Below are 16,100 nucleotides of genomic sequence, written 5' to 3' on the forward strand. Positions count from 1 at the left end.
AGCTCTTCGTGATATCTGAAGGGCTTGTGACTTCCTCTCTAGCCATTGAGAAAAGTCAGGGAGAGTATAAGTGTTGGCTGAGCCACTCTGCAGGATGCCCTTTGTGAGGCAATATTCAGAAAAACTGTCCTGATAGGAGAAAGGAAGTTTACTCAGGAGCCTGTCCACATGAGAGCCGCACTCTAGCTCACTGTTAGCTGCTCCTTCCATAGAACTTAATAGCCCCACCAGGCTACTAACTGACAGAGCAAAGTCTTCAAACCCCTGTGCATCTCCAGCTCTCACTGCAGGGGCCCTCAAAATGCTGCTTATTTCACCTTGGACTAGTTGTCGAGGCTGGCCGTACCGCTGCTGCAGAGCCTGCATTGCTTTGGTGAAAGGCATAGGATCGTGGACATACCTCTTTGCAATTTGAAAGGCAGCGGGGAATTTGAGATGATCCAACAATACTTGATATTTGTAATCCTCAGATAGGTGTGGATGTGGTCCCAAAACTCCATCAAGTCCTTTCTTTAATAAGAGAAAGTCACTCTCCTTCCCTGTGGTGAAGCTGATTAGACTAGGTTTAGGGATGCCATATGAGGAAGATATAGCCATTTCCATCAGGTTTGGTCTCTCAGGTGCAGCTTGGGGTAAGGCGTATTGTTGTGATATGCTCTGAGGTACACCAGACTGTGAGCTGACTTGAGGTTGCTGTGCTGGAACAGGCTGCTGATACCTATACGGCGTGCTCACCACAGGAGGCAGTACTGGACCAACATATGGCTGACTCAGAGGTGGGCCTGATGTCCAGGGTAGGAAACCTGGAGTGGACATGGCAGGTGGCAGTGAGGGAGGATACTGCATCATGCCAGGATATCTGTACTGGGCAACATTGGATGGTGCAGTCCAGGTAGGGAGTGATGCAGACCAGTTTAAGTCTCTTTGTGGTTGCTGCCAGGGAGGATGTGGCTGATTTGTAGCTGTAAAAGCAGACATGGATACCACTGGGGCTGGTTGCGCAATAGACGGAGTAGAAGCAATAACATAAACAGGCTGCTGAGCAGTAACTCCCGCTACAGTGGAAGTGGCCGCAGTTGACGGTGGAGTTGGGGGGAGATCGACGGGCTGTACTGTGGGAGGAGAGATCCGATGTACAGTGCTCAACTCAGTACCAGTTGTTAATGGAAATGAAGGAGGAAAGTACTCTAAACTGCCCATAGCAGGATCTACTGTAGGAGGGTTATTGTCCATAGTGAGCAGAGGCAAACTGAGGCTCCGTGCCTGGGGGAATTGCTGCATTGGTAATGCTCTCCGGCCGAGGTTTAGAGACGCTTGCAGTGTGCTCTCTATCTCCCTTACTTGATCCTGGACCTGGGTTACGAACTGCTCCATCCTCCGTAAACTCTCCATCTCTGGTGACCTCTCGATGCCAACTCCTGGGTGCACTGGGGTAGATGTTTGAGGCACTGAAATATTTGTTTCAGTATCGGGAAACACTGGATTAAGCTGTTGTGATGGATAAGTCAAAATGAAGTCGTCCAGATGTCCTGGGACCCGGTGGGTTCTCCTGGGACGGGCGCCTTCTTCATCATATCGGGATGTCGCCATTAGGGAAAGCTGTAACAGATCCGGCTCGAAGGACCATTTGAACTGAACAATGTGCGTGCGTCTTGACTGGTGAGTTACAGCTTGATATCCCTAGCCTCGGTCAGAAGGTAAGGTGACTTGAAATGATGAGGATGGATCCACTGCTTTATATTTCCCAAACTTTATTACAGGGTCGAACAGTCATTGATTGTGTTTGTGTGTGTGTGTGGTTTCTATAAAACACAGAAAAAGGAAAATAATTACAATCAATGTAATAATAATCAAGGTTGAATGTCATGCAATATGTCGATAATAATTCTTAAGAGGATAAACATCTTGAACAGGATGTACAAGTGAAAATAGTATGGATAAATAATGACATAAACAAACGAGACTTGGGCAGCTCAAAAGTGCCTAAATGCCGCCCTCTTATGGACAGAAAAATGTACTGCAAGGGCAGGGCTAAAAAAGGTCTGCACATGGCGACTCCATCTTGAATAAATAATGCCTCGTGGCTGCACAAACTACGAACTAGCATGCGGACTTCACTATGTACATAAACAAACGTGTTACTCATAATGGGTAATGACGATAAGGTTAACAACACTTACGTTCATATATACGCACACGCACGGCACATTCTCAGGACAAAGACCGAAGCAACCGCTTCACACACGCTACTGCGCAGAACTACCTCGAACAAGCCCAGGCAAAGTGGGATGTACCATTATAGCGGCAACTAGCGGGGGACTTGGAACAGTCCAACTACTACAATCGCAGGGGGTTTTACACAACCATTATGGAGCACTCATTTTTGTGATAAATGTAAGTGTTTTCTGGAGGTATTTTTCAAACCCGGAAGACACAACGCTTCGATTCAGTTAACTCCGCCCCCTCTCTCCGCACATACAACTTTACCATAATATAAATAAACAGCAATAAGTGAAGTCACTTCACGATGCAGTTATACGGAGTTGACATCTGCAACACAGCTTCATAAATGGCTAACACACATGCTAATATGCTAACACACAAGCTAACCCGTGTTTGGATTGACTCACCCTCTGGTCCATCGCTGTTTACATTATGGGACTCGCGTTGGTTATAAAAGTTAATCCACTTTGATTCTGGCGAAGGTTCCCCAAACATCCATCAGTGACAGTCACAGAAAAACAATATTTTGGTGATAGTCGCTGTATCCCGGAGAAAAAAACAGCTGAGTGGCCTCTTCTTGAAAAAGGCTGAATAAACTCCTCGTCCTCGTAGCCAAACGCGCTTCTTTTTCTCCGTGACATTATCGTTAGTTAAGAATAAAAAACAGGTGTCCAGAGTAGGTAACGAGCTCCATCTTCACAGCTGCAGCGCAAACATGACTGATCTGTTCAGACGCTCAGGGGATGTGTTTGTTTTGGCCTCAGCTGACCTGGAAGCACCTCGGCACACTATTATTTTTTTTTTACATTTTTTACTCTTTGTTTCTCTCTTACGACAGAAATAATGAAAACGCTGTTTTACAAATTAAAATCAGGCCGTAAGCATAGAATTAAGACATTACATTACAGAAGTCGAGCACTTCCGTTCCGCTGTTAAGACACAACTGAACACTCAGTCGTTCACCAGGAGAGGGCGGAGCAGCTGCTCAGAGAGCAGGATTCAGGAGGATTACTAAGAGCTGCGTGAATGAAGCCAATAACCACTCTGGGGGTGTTTTTGATAAGGAAATAGCATAACAACATGGCTTAAAGCTCCAAAAAGTCGATTTTGCATGATATAGGACCTTTAAAAGATTCAAGATTTCATTCCTTCAGATATGTGTTAATAGATTTATATAAGACTTTCTTCCTGAATGTCCATATTACTCTGTCAACAGAGTAATATGGACAGAGTTTGAGCGATAGTGTTCTCGGGTTTGTTAGGATCTGGTTCTTTTGTATCACGCGAGAACAGTTATTTGTACATGGCCAAAGCAGACACTGGAGATATAAGTTGTCTCAAAGAAAAGGCTTTTACTGCCATTGTTCCAGTTACAAAGAAGTAAAACCAGCTGGTGACTTCAGAGAAAGAGAAGTCCAGACCTTTTATCTACTTTTATCCCAGTCTTGCTCCTCTGTGCTGAGGGTGACTGTCTATCTGTGAGTCAGTTGTTTGTGTCTATGTGTTTGCAGATTATCTGTACTTTACTTTAAGTTCAGAATGGTCACGTTCAAACCTCCGTACGGAGCACGGGGCTTTACCAGCCCAGTGACCGAGGCGGGTCTGCGGCCAGATACACTTGCAGTGACCGCAGAGCGTGGCCTGTTCTTGGGCTTGAACTGCGCTAGATTAGCTTAGTTTAGCACCCCTGCTAGCTTAGCTTAGCTTAGTTTAGCACCCCCTGCTAGCTTAGCTTAGCTTAGCTTAGTTTAGCACCCCCTGTATATATTTCTATGCCCCCTGCTAGCTTAGCTTAGCACCCCTGCTAGCTTAGTTTAGCACTGCCGCTCCACTAAGCAGAGAAAAGTGGCGCGCAGCGTTGTACAACACAAATAATAACGTAATGCGGAAATGATCGGCAGCAAAGTCATTGCTTGAGTGGTTAAAAGTAGCCTACTTGCTAAACAGTTAAATGACAGCCTTAGTACTAGTTTACCTTTGCACAGACACGAACTCCCCTCTCTTCCTTGTCTCTCTCCTTTCTGGGAGACTGGCCTGGACTTCGCCTGCTGTGTTAAAATATTACCACGATGAAGCTTTTAGAGCAAATTAAAAACCCCACTCTAAGACAGCTTTCTTCAAACAGCCCACCCCTTTTGAAGCTAGCTTTAGCACCGCATGGCTTACTTTACAAAAAAATATATCCATATATCTATATATGGGCAGGACATGGCTTAGGGTGATATTGAACATATATTTTATTTGGCTAAAACACAAGTGAAAGATTGTTTCCTTACTTTAGCGCGATCCTCAGTGAAGAAACGTTCACTCCATTAGAAAACAAAACTGTTGAAATGTACCGTAGGACGGACTGATGTGGATCGTATTCTTCCGCCTGTTTTGTCCAGATTGATTTTTAACCAACAACATTTCTTAAGCTGTTACAGTAAGAGTTATTATTAAAATAAGTATTCACTCTCAAAAAAGCTGAATATTATTTTATATTATTTTCTAGCACTAGCCTATATGTGTGGCGCAGTAATATGGTTGTGGAGTTACAAGATCCGGTCTCTTTCTAAAACTTACCAAACTAAGTCAAGTTCATGTATTTAAATGTTACCCCAACACACCTCAAAGAGTTTTTCACCTTTGAACTTACTGACATAAGTTAAACATTTAAAACCATCATTGTCATGTGAAGACAAACTACACTCTTACGTTACAATAACAAAATGGGCATACGACTTTTAACTGTGATAAATGGTCTCAGCATATATAGGCTATACCTTCATTAGGCCCAAACGCTTTCATTCTTGAACCAATGGATACAGACTCTGGAGGCAAGGTGGGTGAAGTGTCTTGCCCAAGTACACTACGACAGTGTGCACCTTCAGGAGCTGAGACTCCTCAACCTTCCCGGTCTACCAACTGTGCCACTGTCAAAACTACTCTCCGTAACTGAGTAAATGTAGTTTGTGCTTGCCAGGGTAAAAGGATTTAAATACACTTGGATAATTCAGGTAACAGCACGTAGCATATATATATATATATATATATATATATATATATATATAAAAACTCTTCCTCACCCTCCGCGGGCGGGCTCTTTTTTCCTCCAAGCTCGGGTCCTCTACCAGAGGCCTGGGAGCTTGAGGGTTCTGCGCAGTATCTTTGCAGTTCCTAGAACTGCACTTTTCTGGACCGAGATGTCTGATGTATTTCCTGGGATCTGCTGAAGCCACTCCTCCAGTTTGGGGGTCACTGCCCCGAGTGCCCCAACGACCACGGGCACCACTGATGCCTTCACCCTCCAGGTTTTCTCCAGCTCTTCTCTGAGCCCCTGGTATTTCTCTAGTTTCTCGTGTTCCTTTTTCCTGATGTTGAAGTCACTTGGTATTGCTATGTCGATCACAATGGCTTTCCTCTGCTCTTTGTCCACCACCACAATGTCCGGTTGGTTCGCCATTACCATTCTGTCCGTCTGTATCTGGAAGTCCCACAGGATCTTGGCTCGGTCATTCTCGACCACCTTTGGAGGTGTTTCCCACTTGGACCTTGGGGTTTCCAGCCCATACTCTGCACAGATGTTCCTGTACACTATACCAGCCACTTGGATATGGCGCTCCATGTAAGCTTTCCCTGCCAGCATCTTACACCCTGCAGTTATGTGCTGGATTGTCTCATTGGCCTCTTTGCACAGTCTACACCTGGGGTCTTGTCTGGTGTGGTAGATCTGGGCCTCTATTGCTCTGGTGCTCAAGGCCTGCTCCTGTGCAGCCATGATTATATATATATATATATATATATATATATATATATATATATATATATATATATATATATATATATATATATATATATATATACAGTGCCTCTCGAAAGTATTCATACACCTTGAACTTTTGCACATTTTGTCATGTTTACAAGCCTAAACATAAAGATTTTATTTAGATTTTCACACACAAGTAACAGACAACTGTGAAGTGAAAGCAAAATGATACATGATTCCGTTATTTTTCAAAAAATAGAAAGGTGAAAAGTGGGGCTTGCATAAGTATCATACAGCATTTTCTGAGTGCATTAAATTGCCTTTATAACATTCCTCATGACTCCAGAATGTTCACACCTTGGCCCAACCATTAAATAGAGGCCACCTGTGTGTAATCTACTCTCAGTATAATTTCAGCTGTTCTTTTAGGCCCTCAGAGCTGTGGTCGGAGTGTATTGGTCACTAAACAACATCATGAAGGTCAAGGAGCACCAGAGAGGTCAGGGATAAAGCTGTGGAGAAGTTTAAAGGAGCGTTAAGTTACACAAAGATTTCCCAAGATTTAAACATCTCATGGAGCACTGTTCAATCCATCATTCAGAAATGGAAAGAGTATAGCTCCACTGCCAACTTACCAAGACACGGTCGCCCATCTAAAATATTAGATCAAACAAGGAGAGCACTGGTAAGATATACAACCAAGTGCCCCAAGATAACTCTGGAGGAGCTGTGAAGTCCTGCCGCTGATCTGGGGGAATCTGTACATGGGACAACTATAAGTCGTATCTACACAAATCTGGCCTTCATGGACGAGTGGAAGAAGAAAGCCATTATTGAAAGGAGGCCATAAGAAATCCCGTTTGAAGTTTGTAGAAGTCATATGGAGGACACAGCTCCATGTGGAAGAAGGAGCTTTGGTCAGATGAGACAAAAATGTAACTTTTTGGCCCAAATGCAAAATGTTATGTATGGAGCAAACCTGACACTGCTCATCGTCCTGAGTGCACCATCCTCAGTTTAAAATATACGGCCCAGTCAAAGTCCTGACCTAAATCCTATTGAAAATCTGTGGAATAATCTGAAAACTGCTGTTCACAAACGCTCTCCTTCTAATGTGACAGAGCTTGAGTTGTTTTGTAAAGGGGAATGGGCTAAAATGTCAGTCTCTACATGTGCAAATCTTGTAGAGTCAGATGCCAAGACTTGCTGCTGTTATTGAAGCAAAAGGGGGTTCCACAAAGTATTAATTCATGCTGTATGAATACTTATGCAAGCCCCACTTTTCAGTTTTCTATTTTTTGAAAAATAACAGAATCATGTATCATTTTGCTTTCACTTCACAGGTGTCTGTTACTTGTGTGTGAACGTTCAGTAAAAAAATCTAAATGAAATCTTTATGTTAATGGATGTAAACATGACAAAATGTGCAAAAGTTCAAGGTGTATGAATAGTTTCGAGAGGCACTGTATATATATATATGTATATATATATATATATATATATATATATATATATATATATATATATATATATATATATATATATATATATAACATAATATGTTAAAGGAGGAAAAAACAGTTGTTGCCTTTAAAGATGGTCATGTAGGCCTAAGACCTAGTGGTTTTTGACTTAGTGCCGTCCTGGAGAATGGAAAACTCACGAGATTTATTTAAAAGTAAAGCTATGCCTACATCAAACGCGGAATTGTGTCCCGAGAGGCTGCGTGGTTTTAGCGCCACCGTGTGGCGAGTGTGGTGTGTAATCTGACAATGGAAATCGGTACCCGCCACACGCATTACAGAAATAGACTGCAGTTGCTGCCTGCTATTTCTACCTGGCGTGCGTATTACGCAGGGGCAAAGAACTTTGTTAAAACATTGTCAAACTTTATTTTAAGGGATGTTTTCATTGAACGTGATCGCTGAGCTGGGGTTCTTGAGGGAAAAGTCAATTGAACACTAAAGTGACAGTCTACGCCCACTCCCTCTCTCCCTCTCTATGGAGATGCTGTGCGTAACGGTTCTAGAAATGAGCAAAGCTCATTCTTTTCCCGTCTCTAACCTGCAGTGCAGGGTCCACTACATATTCACCACTTTTTCAGTCATGGAGAAACTAATTGTCTTACTCGTTTGCCTACTTGACCTTATGGTACAGATGGGAGCCGGACAGGAACAACATTTACGCGCCAGAGGACCATGGAGACATCGTTTTCAATGGGAAAGTAACGGGCACGTGTACAGTCTGCTGAGCACGGGCACACAGTATCGGTCACCTGCGCAGGGCAGAAAGCGCACACAAGTCCTGCTGACCACAAACAGTAACCGCAGCGGATCAGGCTCTCTCAGGTCAAGAGCCAGACTGGAGGCGCAGAATGAGCAAATGGACGCGTCTGTCCTGGGGCCTGATGCTGGACAGTTCATACTCGCCTCTGGACGACCCGCTCACAGACAGCCTGCAGGAGGACACACCTCAAGTTTAATTCAAGAGTTCTCCGGCAGTGGGGTCCCGCGTGGAGGCCGCAGCACAGCTGGCGAAGAAGCAGTTGTGCAACAAGCCACTGACCCCCCTGCCCAGTATTCGGACAGTACGGTCAGATCTGATGGACAAATCACACGGTCACAGTCAAGCAGAGAAGAAACTAGAACGCAGTCCCTGCCCCGGGTGACTGCGGGGACCAACGTGTCCCACACACCGCTATCTGGCAACTCAGTGGAGATACATTTCCCACGTTTGAGACTTCAAACACCACCACATACAGACACTGGACACCCACGAGATGCGCCAAATTCCCAAGACCTCAACTCAGTGTTCTCTAACGCAAATCCACCAGCCCGCAGAACCAGCCCCCCCGCGCGACAGCCACCAGGGACAGGATATGGCACCAGGTTCTTCCACAGCGGTGAGACAGCCTGCTCTATACAATATCATTATTAACTCCTATGGTGCCTTTGTGATAATTTACTGTTTTGTTTTGTCAGGTTTACCAGATTTGGTTCCAGACCCTTACTACATCCAATCAGGCTCCTACATCCACAGAATGCAGATGTATGCACTGCGCTGTGCTGCTGAGGAGGACTGCCTCTCAAGGTGCATTTAACTTATTTATATTAGAATAGTACTAGAAGTGATTTAGGGGAGTCCTGTTTGTGAGTGACAGCGACACACAAACCTCTCCTTTCACTTAGCCGCAGTGTAAAATCCACTTGAGAAAGGCAATGGATTCCTGAGGTGAATGCAAAACCTTAAAGGGTAAAAGCAGAAACCGTACCTGTCACCTGACCATAAATCTCTGTTATGGCAATGGCAGAGGTGAACTGTTTATGTGCTGTGGAACATTCATGTAAGTCAGGTAAGCATCATGCACAAGACACTGACATTTTTGTTCAAAGTAATAGATATGGGGTAATTTTCTTTTTCACCAGGTCTGCTTATGGTCCGGGCGTGAGTGACCTGGAGTACAGAGTCCTGTTGAGGTTCCCACAGCGCGTGAAAAATCAGGGAACTGCAGACTTCCTCCCACTGAGGCCCAGACATCAGTGGGAATGGCATAGCTGTCACCAGTAAGTAAAAGTATGTCCTTAATCCATGAACCTCTGACCCCCCGCCAGTGAGGCTTTACCTGAATCTTAAAAGCTTCATCACCTCAGAGCTTACAGCCTATAGGCCAGTGTGATACCTCATTTGAAAGCTAAGGCCTACAAAACTGATCGTAACCTTTTTGTAGCGTTGTCGCCCCTTTGTTGACTCATTTATGAAGCGATTTTTGTGTTTTTTAATTGTTGCTTTATCGTCACGTTTTCGTCATGTTTTGGTCACTTTTTTGTCCGTTTTTTATTGGTTGCATTTGCATCCTCGCTTTTGTCACTATTTTGACAATTGTTTTTAAGATGCTTTTAGATTTGGGTAATGCCAAGAGAACATGTGCTCAGTTCAGATGGGGGTTAAGAGAAATTTTCTTTCATTAAATTTTAAGTGCAGATATTGTCACCAAATTGTAAAAAAAAATGTAGAGAAATTTTCCAGATAAATCCATGGAGAAATGGTGACTCAGTGCAATAATTCAACACCTTATTGAATCAGACAAGGCGACGCAAGGCAAGTTTATTTGTAGAGCACAATTCATACACAAGGCAATTCAAAGTGCTTCACAGTTGAAAAGAAAATTACAAGAAAGCAGATCAAATCAATAAAAACATCAACATGAAAATAAAAAATAAAAACACAATCATTGTTTCCAAGGGGAAATCTGGATATTGAAAATAATTAGTTTTGCCTCCCCTTAACCATGCTTTAATGTTGTTCTACTGAAAACAGTGGCATCTCACGTGATTCTTTTTTTTCCCCACGCATGATAAGCATTCCTGGATGTGTGTTCATTTCATTCACGCATTTTTGAGCAATCCTGCATCTTCAGTTAGTCTCTTGTGTCATGGGGTGTGTTGTCCAGGCAGTTTCACTGGACTCTTTGGGTTTGTTGCAGTTTTCAAGCTGCTTTACCAGACATTTTGTTAACTCAGTAATGAGGACTTTTCATTCATATTCATTTTTTAAAGTTACAAAATATGAAATTAAAATGCTCAGGTGTTCAAAAGAAACTTGTGCTTGTGCTTCAAGACACTATCACAGTATGGAGGCCTTCAGTAACTACGATCTGCTGGACGTCTCTACGGGACTCAAAGTGGCTGAGGGACACAAAGCCAGTTTCTGTTTGGAGGACACTTCGTGTGACCCAGGAGTACGGCGACGCTACGCCTGCACCGCTCACACTCAGGTAAAGTATTTCAAGAGGTTTTCTTGTCTCTCTGGTTACGTGGTTAAAAGGTGTGCCAGGGTAATTAACAAAAACAGGACATTTTCCCCAATAGAACTGAAGTGTATGTGATTTTAGTATTACGCGGCTACATGATAACATTTGAATGAAGACGTTTAAATATGGCACATTATCAGGAATGTCTTAACAATTGTAAGATATGTGTTTATGCAGGGGCTTGGTCCAGGCTGTTATGACACCTATCACGCCAACATTGACTGCCAGTGGATTGACATAACTGATGTGCCACCCGGGAACTACATTCTAAAGGTTAAAGGAAATCTGCTCAAGATGTAAACGAATCTGCCGATGGCTAATAGTTCATCTGCTAACATAGGTCACAGTGAACCCGTCTCATCTGGTTGAAGAATCAGACTACTCCAACAACGAGGTGCAGTGTGACGTCAGATACACTGGGAGCTACGTTCAGACCAGAAACTGCAGGATTACTCTGTAAGTGTTAACTCGTACTTTGAGATTAAGGTAACAAGAAAGAACTGGTTGTAGATTAGTTCTCCTTTGATATTATGTCAATGTTTTATTTTACAGAAGCTGATTGGCCTGAAGACGGCAGTGGCCACACAAGCACTAATGTGTTTTAATCTGTATTATTTATGTTGTGCAGCAAAGGTTGGACTATTTATTCATATCTTAATCAATGCAAGATTTGTGTTTTGTATGCAAACCCAATGTCTTAATTTAAAATGTAAAAATGTAAGGAATGATGTTTGTTGATTACGTTAACCTAAGTACCTAAGTAAAAAAAAGAATTTAAGCATTAACAACAAAATAACAATAAGTTTAGTCATTTCAAAATGTGTGTGTTTTATAATAATAAAGGATCACATTTTAAATAGCACTGTGTTGGTCTGCATCAAGACGTGGCATAATGGTGTAAAAACACATTACAACATAGGACACAACACGTTAATGTGTCTTGGTAATGGCTGCGCGAGAGAACAGCTTCACACTGTTCCCTTGTGCATGTACTTTTATAGCAGATTATGAGTAAGAGCAAAAACATTTACTCACCTGGCAATCAATCCATTTTTTTTGTTAGACCAGACCCAATATGTCACTGCTTAAAGGTGCATTATGCAACTTTTTATGCAGATAAAAAAAGTTGATATTTGTGCGTATTTGACCTTGTAGTGACCAAGCGACTGCGTGAATGGTCATCATGGCACCTTTACTTTCGAATACGGTGGCCTCTACAATGCTCCAGGATCAATTGTTTTGTAGGTTTTCTGGTGAGAGGGTCCATCACTAGGGAAAACCTTCCAATCAATTGAACCTGGAGTGTCCGAGAGACCACTGTGATGGAACGTAAAAGCTCTGGGCTTTACCACTCATACAGCCGCCTGGTCTCTACAAGGTCAAATACGCACAACTATTTTTTTCACGTCAAAAGTTCCATAATGCATCTTTATGTAATTAAGCATTTGGGGCCTAATACAAAAGAAAAAACTTAAACTGAATCATATTTTACTTAGAAAAGTGAAGTGAAATGCTTGAGATGACACAGTTATTAAATGTTTAAATATATGGGAACCAAAAAATACCACCTTTTATAAACAAAAAGCACAAAAGTAGTTGAGGCAATGGATCTTTTTCACTCATCCACGGGCCACACATTAAAGTTTACAGATGGACCTGGAAAGCAGATGTGCCCAATAATATGCTTAACATACAGTTTCCTCTATGGATCTAAATGTATGAGTATCTTGTACTCAGTGACGTTCCCTTCTTGTTTTTTTTCTGTCTGTCGACACTCTTTTTGGTCATGTAGACACTGTGGACATTAAGTTAGCATGACCTCTGCTCCAGCTGCTGAAGTCAGGCTGAGCTCTGAGGTTGTATAGGACACACACTGGTCCTGCGGACAGTGGCGAGGAGGAGAGAAATTCCACAGATTCACAGACGGCCTGGAAAACCTGACATCAGCAGCACAGCCCTTGTGCACCAGTCTTATCATGGGCAGAGCACCTGTGGCCCACGCAAGACGAAGAGCCAAAAGTTCAGACAAATGACTGCACACAGAATGTTCCTGCTGCAGACACAACTCCACAATTATTTCACACAGACCTGATGATTTGGAGCTGTTACGATATAGTATTGGCATCAAAAAAGTTATTTACATGAAACTGAAAAGCTTTTTGTCTTTATTCAATGTTTCTATTTTTCTAGACACTGAACGGCACAGTAGCGCGGCTGTAGGTGCTTGTGCTTCACAGCAAGAAGGTCGCGGGTTCGATTCTCACCTGGACGGGGCCTTTCTGTGTGGAGTTTGCATGTTCTCCCCGTGTCTGCGTAGGTTTCCTCCGGGTACTCAGGTTTCCCCTACCACTAAATACATGTAGAATAGGTGAATCCTCCAGCCAGCCTGGCCTTTCACCTTGAGATGGGTCCCCGGGTGCTGCACTGCAGTCAGTCATCCACTGGTCCTTATGGAGTAGAGGACAAATTTCCCTATGGCGACAATAAAGTACACTTTAACCTTAACCATAGCATAAAAGTTATAGAAGTTGATATACTAGTGAATGTTTTCAACCTGCCTTCAGTGTAATTATGAGAATTGAGCTAACGCTGAGCACAGCATGACAAAGACAAATACATGTGCATGTGGTGAAACCTCATCATAATCGTGAGTCTAAATAGCCCTTGTTGACCCAGCCAGGACTGTTGATGGAAGGGACTTGTTAATGGAGTGTCCGACAGATTTAGTCACTGTATTTACCTGGGCAATATGAGTGCAGACCTGCACCATTACTGTCTTTCCTGTTGGAAATAGAGCTGTGTATATGTGCTTAATGTTGCTTAGACTTTTCCCCTTGTGTGACTGCTCTACAGAGTATTCACCCAGCTGCCAAAGGGGAAGTCTGTCTGTAAACATGTTATTTCTGGGTAAAGATTAGATTTGTCAGTCCGATGGAGAACAGCAGGGAGGGCTGACAGGTTGTTCGACTACAATTTATGTGTCTGAATGTACATATGGTTTTACAAGTTTCACAGCTGAGTGTCAGGCTGCGGCATGTTACCAAACATCTGTCCATATGTCATGAAGAGGGTAGTGCTGCCTAGGCATGTGCTGTGTGTTGACAGAGAAATACACAGACATGATGGAGACATTATTCATACTGTTCCCATCTTCTGAGTCAGATGACATAGGTGAACATGAGGTTCACCTACTTATGTCTGTTTTTACAAGATTTAAAAATAGGCTAATCCCATAGGTTTTAAGGGCTTGAAATAAATAAGATTGGATTTAGATTTAGATTAGTGCCCCTGGATTGGCAGACCGGGGTGGTGGTCCCTCTCTTTAAGAAGGGGGATCGGAGGGTGTGTTCCAATTACAGAGGGATCACCCTCCTTAGCCTCCCCGGTAAGGTCTACTCCAGGGTGCTGGAGAGGAGGATCCGGCCGATAGTCGAACCTCGGATCCAGGAGGAACAATGCGGATTTCGTCCTGGTCGTGGCACACTGGACCAGCTCTATACCCTCCGTCGGGTGCTTGAGGGTTCGTGGGAGTTCGCCCAACCAGTCCACATGTGTTTTGTGGATCTGGAGAAAGCGTTCGACCGCGTCCCTCGTGGTGCCCTGTGGGGGGTGCTCCGGGAGTATGGGGTCCGGGGCCCTCTGCTAAGGGCTGTCCGTTCCCTGTATGACCGCAGCAGGAGCTTGGTTCGCATTGCCGGCAGTAAGTCAGACCTGTTCCCGGTGCGTGTTGGTCTCCGCCAGGGCTGCCCTTTGTCACCGGTTCTGTTCATTACATTTATGGACAGAATTTCTAGGCGCAGCCAGGGGCCGGAGGGTGTCCGGTTTGGGAGCCTCAGGATCTCATCTCTGCTGTTTGCAGATGATGTTGTTCTGTTGGCTTCAACAAACCGGGACCTTCAGCACGCTCTGGGGCGGTTTGCAGCCGAGTGTGTAGCGGCCGGGATGGGGATCAGCACCTCCAAATCCGAGGCCATGGTTCTCCACCGGAAAAAGGTGGCTTCCCCTCTACAGGTCGGTGGGGAGTCCTTACCTCAAGTGGAGGAGTTCAAGTATCTCGGGGTCTTGTTCACGAGTGAGGGATGGATGGAGCGTGAGATCGACAGACGGATCGGTGCGGCGTCAGCAGTGATGCGCTCGCTGTATCGGTCTGTCGTGGTGAAGAGGGAGCTGAGTCGGGGCAAAGCTCTCGATTTACCGATCGATCTACGTTCCCACCCTCACCTATGGTCATGAGATTTGAGTAATGACCGAAAGGACAAGATCGCGAATACAAGCGGCCGAAATGAGTTTCCTTCGCAGGGTGGCTGGGCGCACTCTCCGAGATCGAGTAAGGAGCTCAGTAACCCGGGAGGAGCTCAGAGTAGAGTCGCTGCTCCTTCACGTCGAAAGGAGCCAGCTGAGGTGGCTCGGGCATCTGTTCCGGATGCCTCCTGGTCGCCTCCCACGGGAGGTTTTCCAGGCATGTCCTAGTGGGACAAGGCCTCGTGGAAGGCCCAGGACACACTGGTGGGACTATGTCTCCGAGCTGGCCTGGTGTCGCCTCGGGGTCCCCCCAGAACAGCTGGAGGAGGTGTGTGTGGATCGGGAAGTTTGGGCATCTCTGCTGAGACTGCTGCCCCCGCGACCCGGCCCCGGATAAAGCGGAAGAAAATGGATGGATGGATGGATGGATTTAGATTATCATCTTAATAGCATGTCTTCAACATAATGATCAATATTTTGGTATTGGCTATGGGCTCTCCAATCTCTATTCCTCTATTGCACTATTTCACAAAATAACAAAAGCAGAGCTTCTTGTGCTCTAAGAATATTTCATGGGAGCTGGGCGGATTGTAAAATATCTAAAAGAATATGATAATTGTACATTTGGCATTGCTGATCAGAATCATAATTGTTTAGAGCAATTTTATGAAAGGGTTCACAGGTGGCTGTGCTGACATTGTGTTTAACATAACTTAGAAAATGTATCAATAAATGGTCTCGATTTATAGGCTTATGGAACTTTTGCCCAAAGCGCTTTACACCAAGGAACCACTAAACCATTCACAATCTCATTGATACACCAATGTACGCAGACACTGGAGGCAAGCGGAGTGAAGTGCCTTGCCCAAGGACACAACGACAGTGTGCGCCTGTAGTGCGAACCTCCGGAGAAAACCCGCTCAATCATCTGCGTTTTTTGCGAAATTTTGCATGTTTTCACTTATAGGTCACCAGGTCTGACCAGAATCCATCCATGCTTCAACCAGGTTCATCCATATCGCGCGGACCCCATGATTTCATCGTGTGAGTGACCTCGTGTGGACAGAAAAGGGACTG

The 16,100-nt window shown here is 44.2% G+C and overlaps 1 protein-coding gene across 1 annotated transcript; it reads left to right on the forward strand.

Annotated features, from left to right (window-relative positions):
• The first annotated feature begins 7,927 nt into the window (after positions 1 to 7,927).
• Positions 7,928 to 11,444, forward strand: loxl5a (lysyl oxidase-like 5a). Its single transcript, XM_079575370.1, has 7 exons — positions 7,928 to 8,873; positions 8,953 to 9,061; positions 9,397 to 9,534; positions 10,589 to 10,745; positions 10,959 to 11,054; positions 11,122 to 11,237; positions 11,334 to 11,444. The coding sequence occupies exons 1-7, from the start codon at positions 7,973 to 7,975 to the stop codon at positions 11,338 to 11,340; spliced, it is 1,524 nt and encodes a 507-aa protein (XP_079431496.1). The 5' UTR covers positions 7,928 to 7,972; the 3' UTR covers positions 11,341 to 11,444.
• Positions 11,445 to 16,100: the final 4,656 nt, after the last annotated feature.

The sequence above is a fragment of the Gobius niger genome, assembly GCF_951799975.1.
Source record: "Gobius niger genome assembly, chromosome: 17".
Classification (NCBI taxonomy): Eukaryota; Metazoa; Chordata; class Actinopteri; order Gobiiformes; family Gobiidae; genus Gobius; species Gobius niger.

Coding starts and splice junctions, on each gene's coding strand:
- loxl5a (XM_079575370.1), top strand. CDS start 7,973: ATGGAGATGCTGTGCGTAACGGTTCTAGAAATGAGCAAAGCTCATTCT. Junction 9,535..10,588: donor GAATGGCATAGCTGTCACCA/GTAAGTAAAAGT, acceptor TTGTGCTTCAAG/ACACTATCACAGTATGGAGG. Junction 10,746..10,958: donor CCTGCACCGCTCACACTCAG/GTAAAGTATTTC, acceptor GTGTTTATGCAG/GGGCTTGGTCCAGGCTGTTA.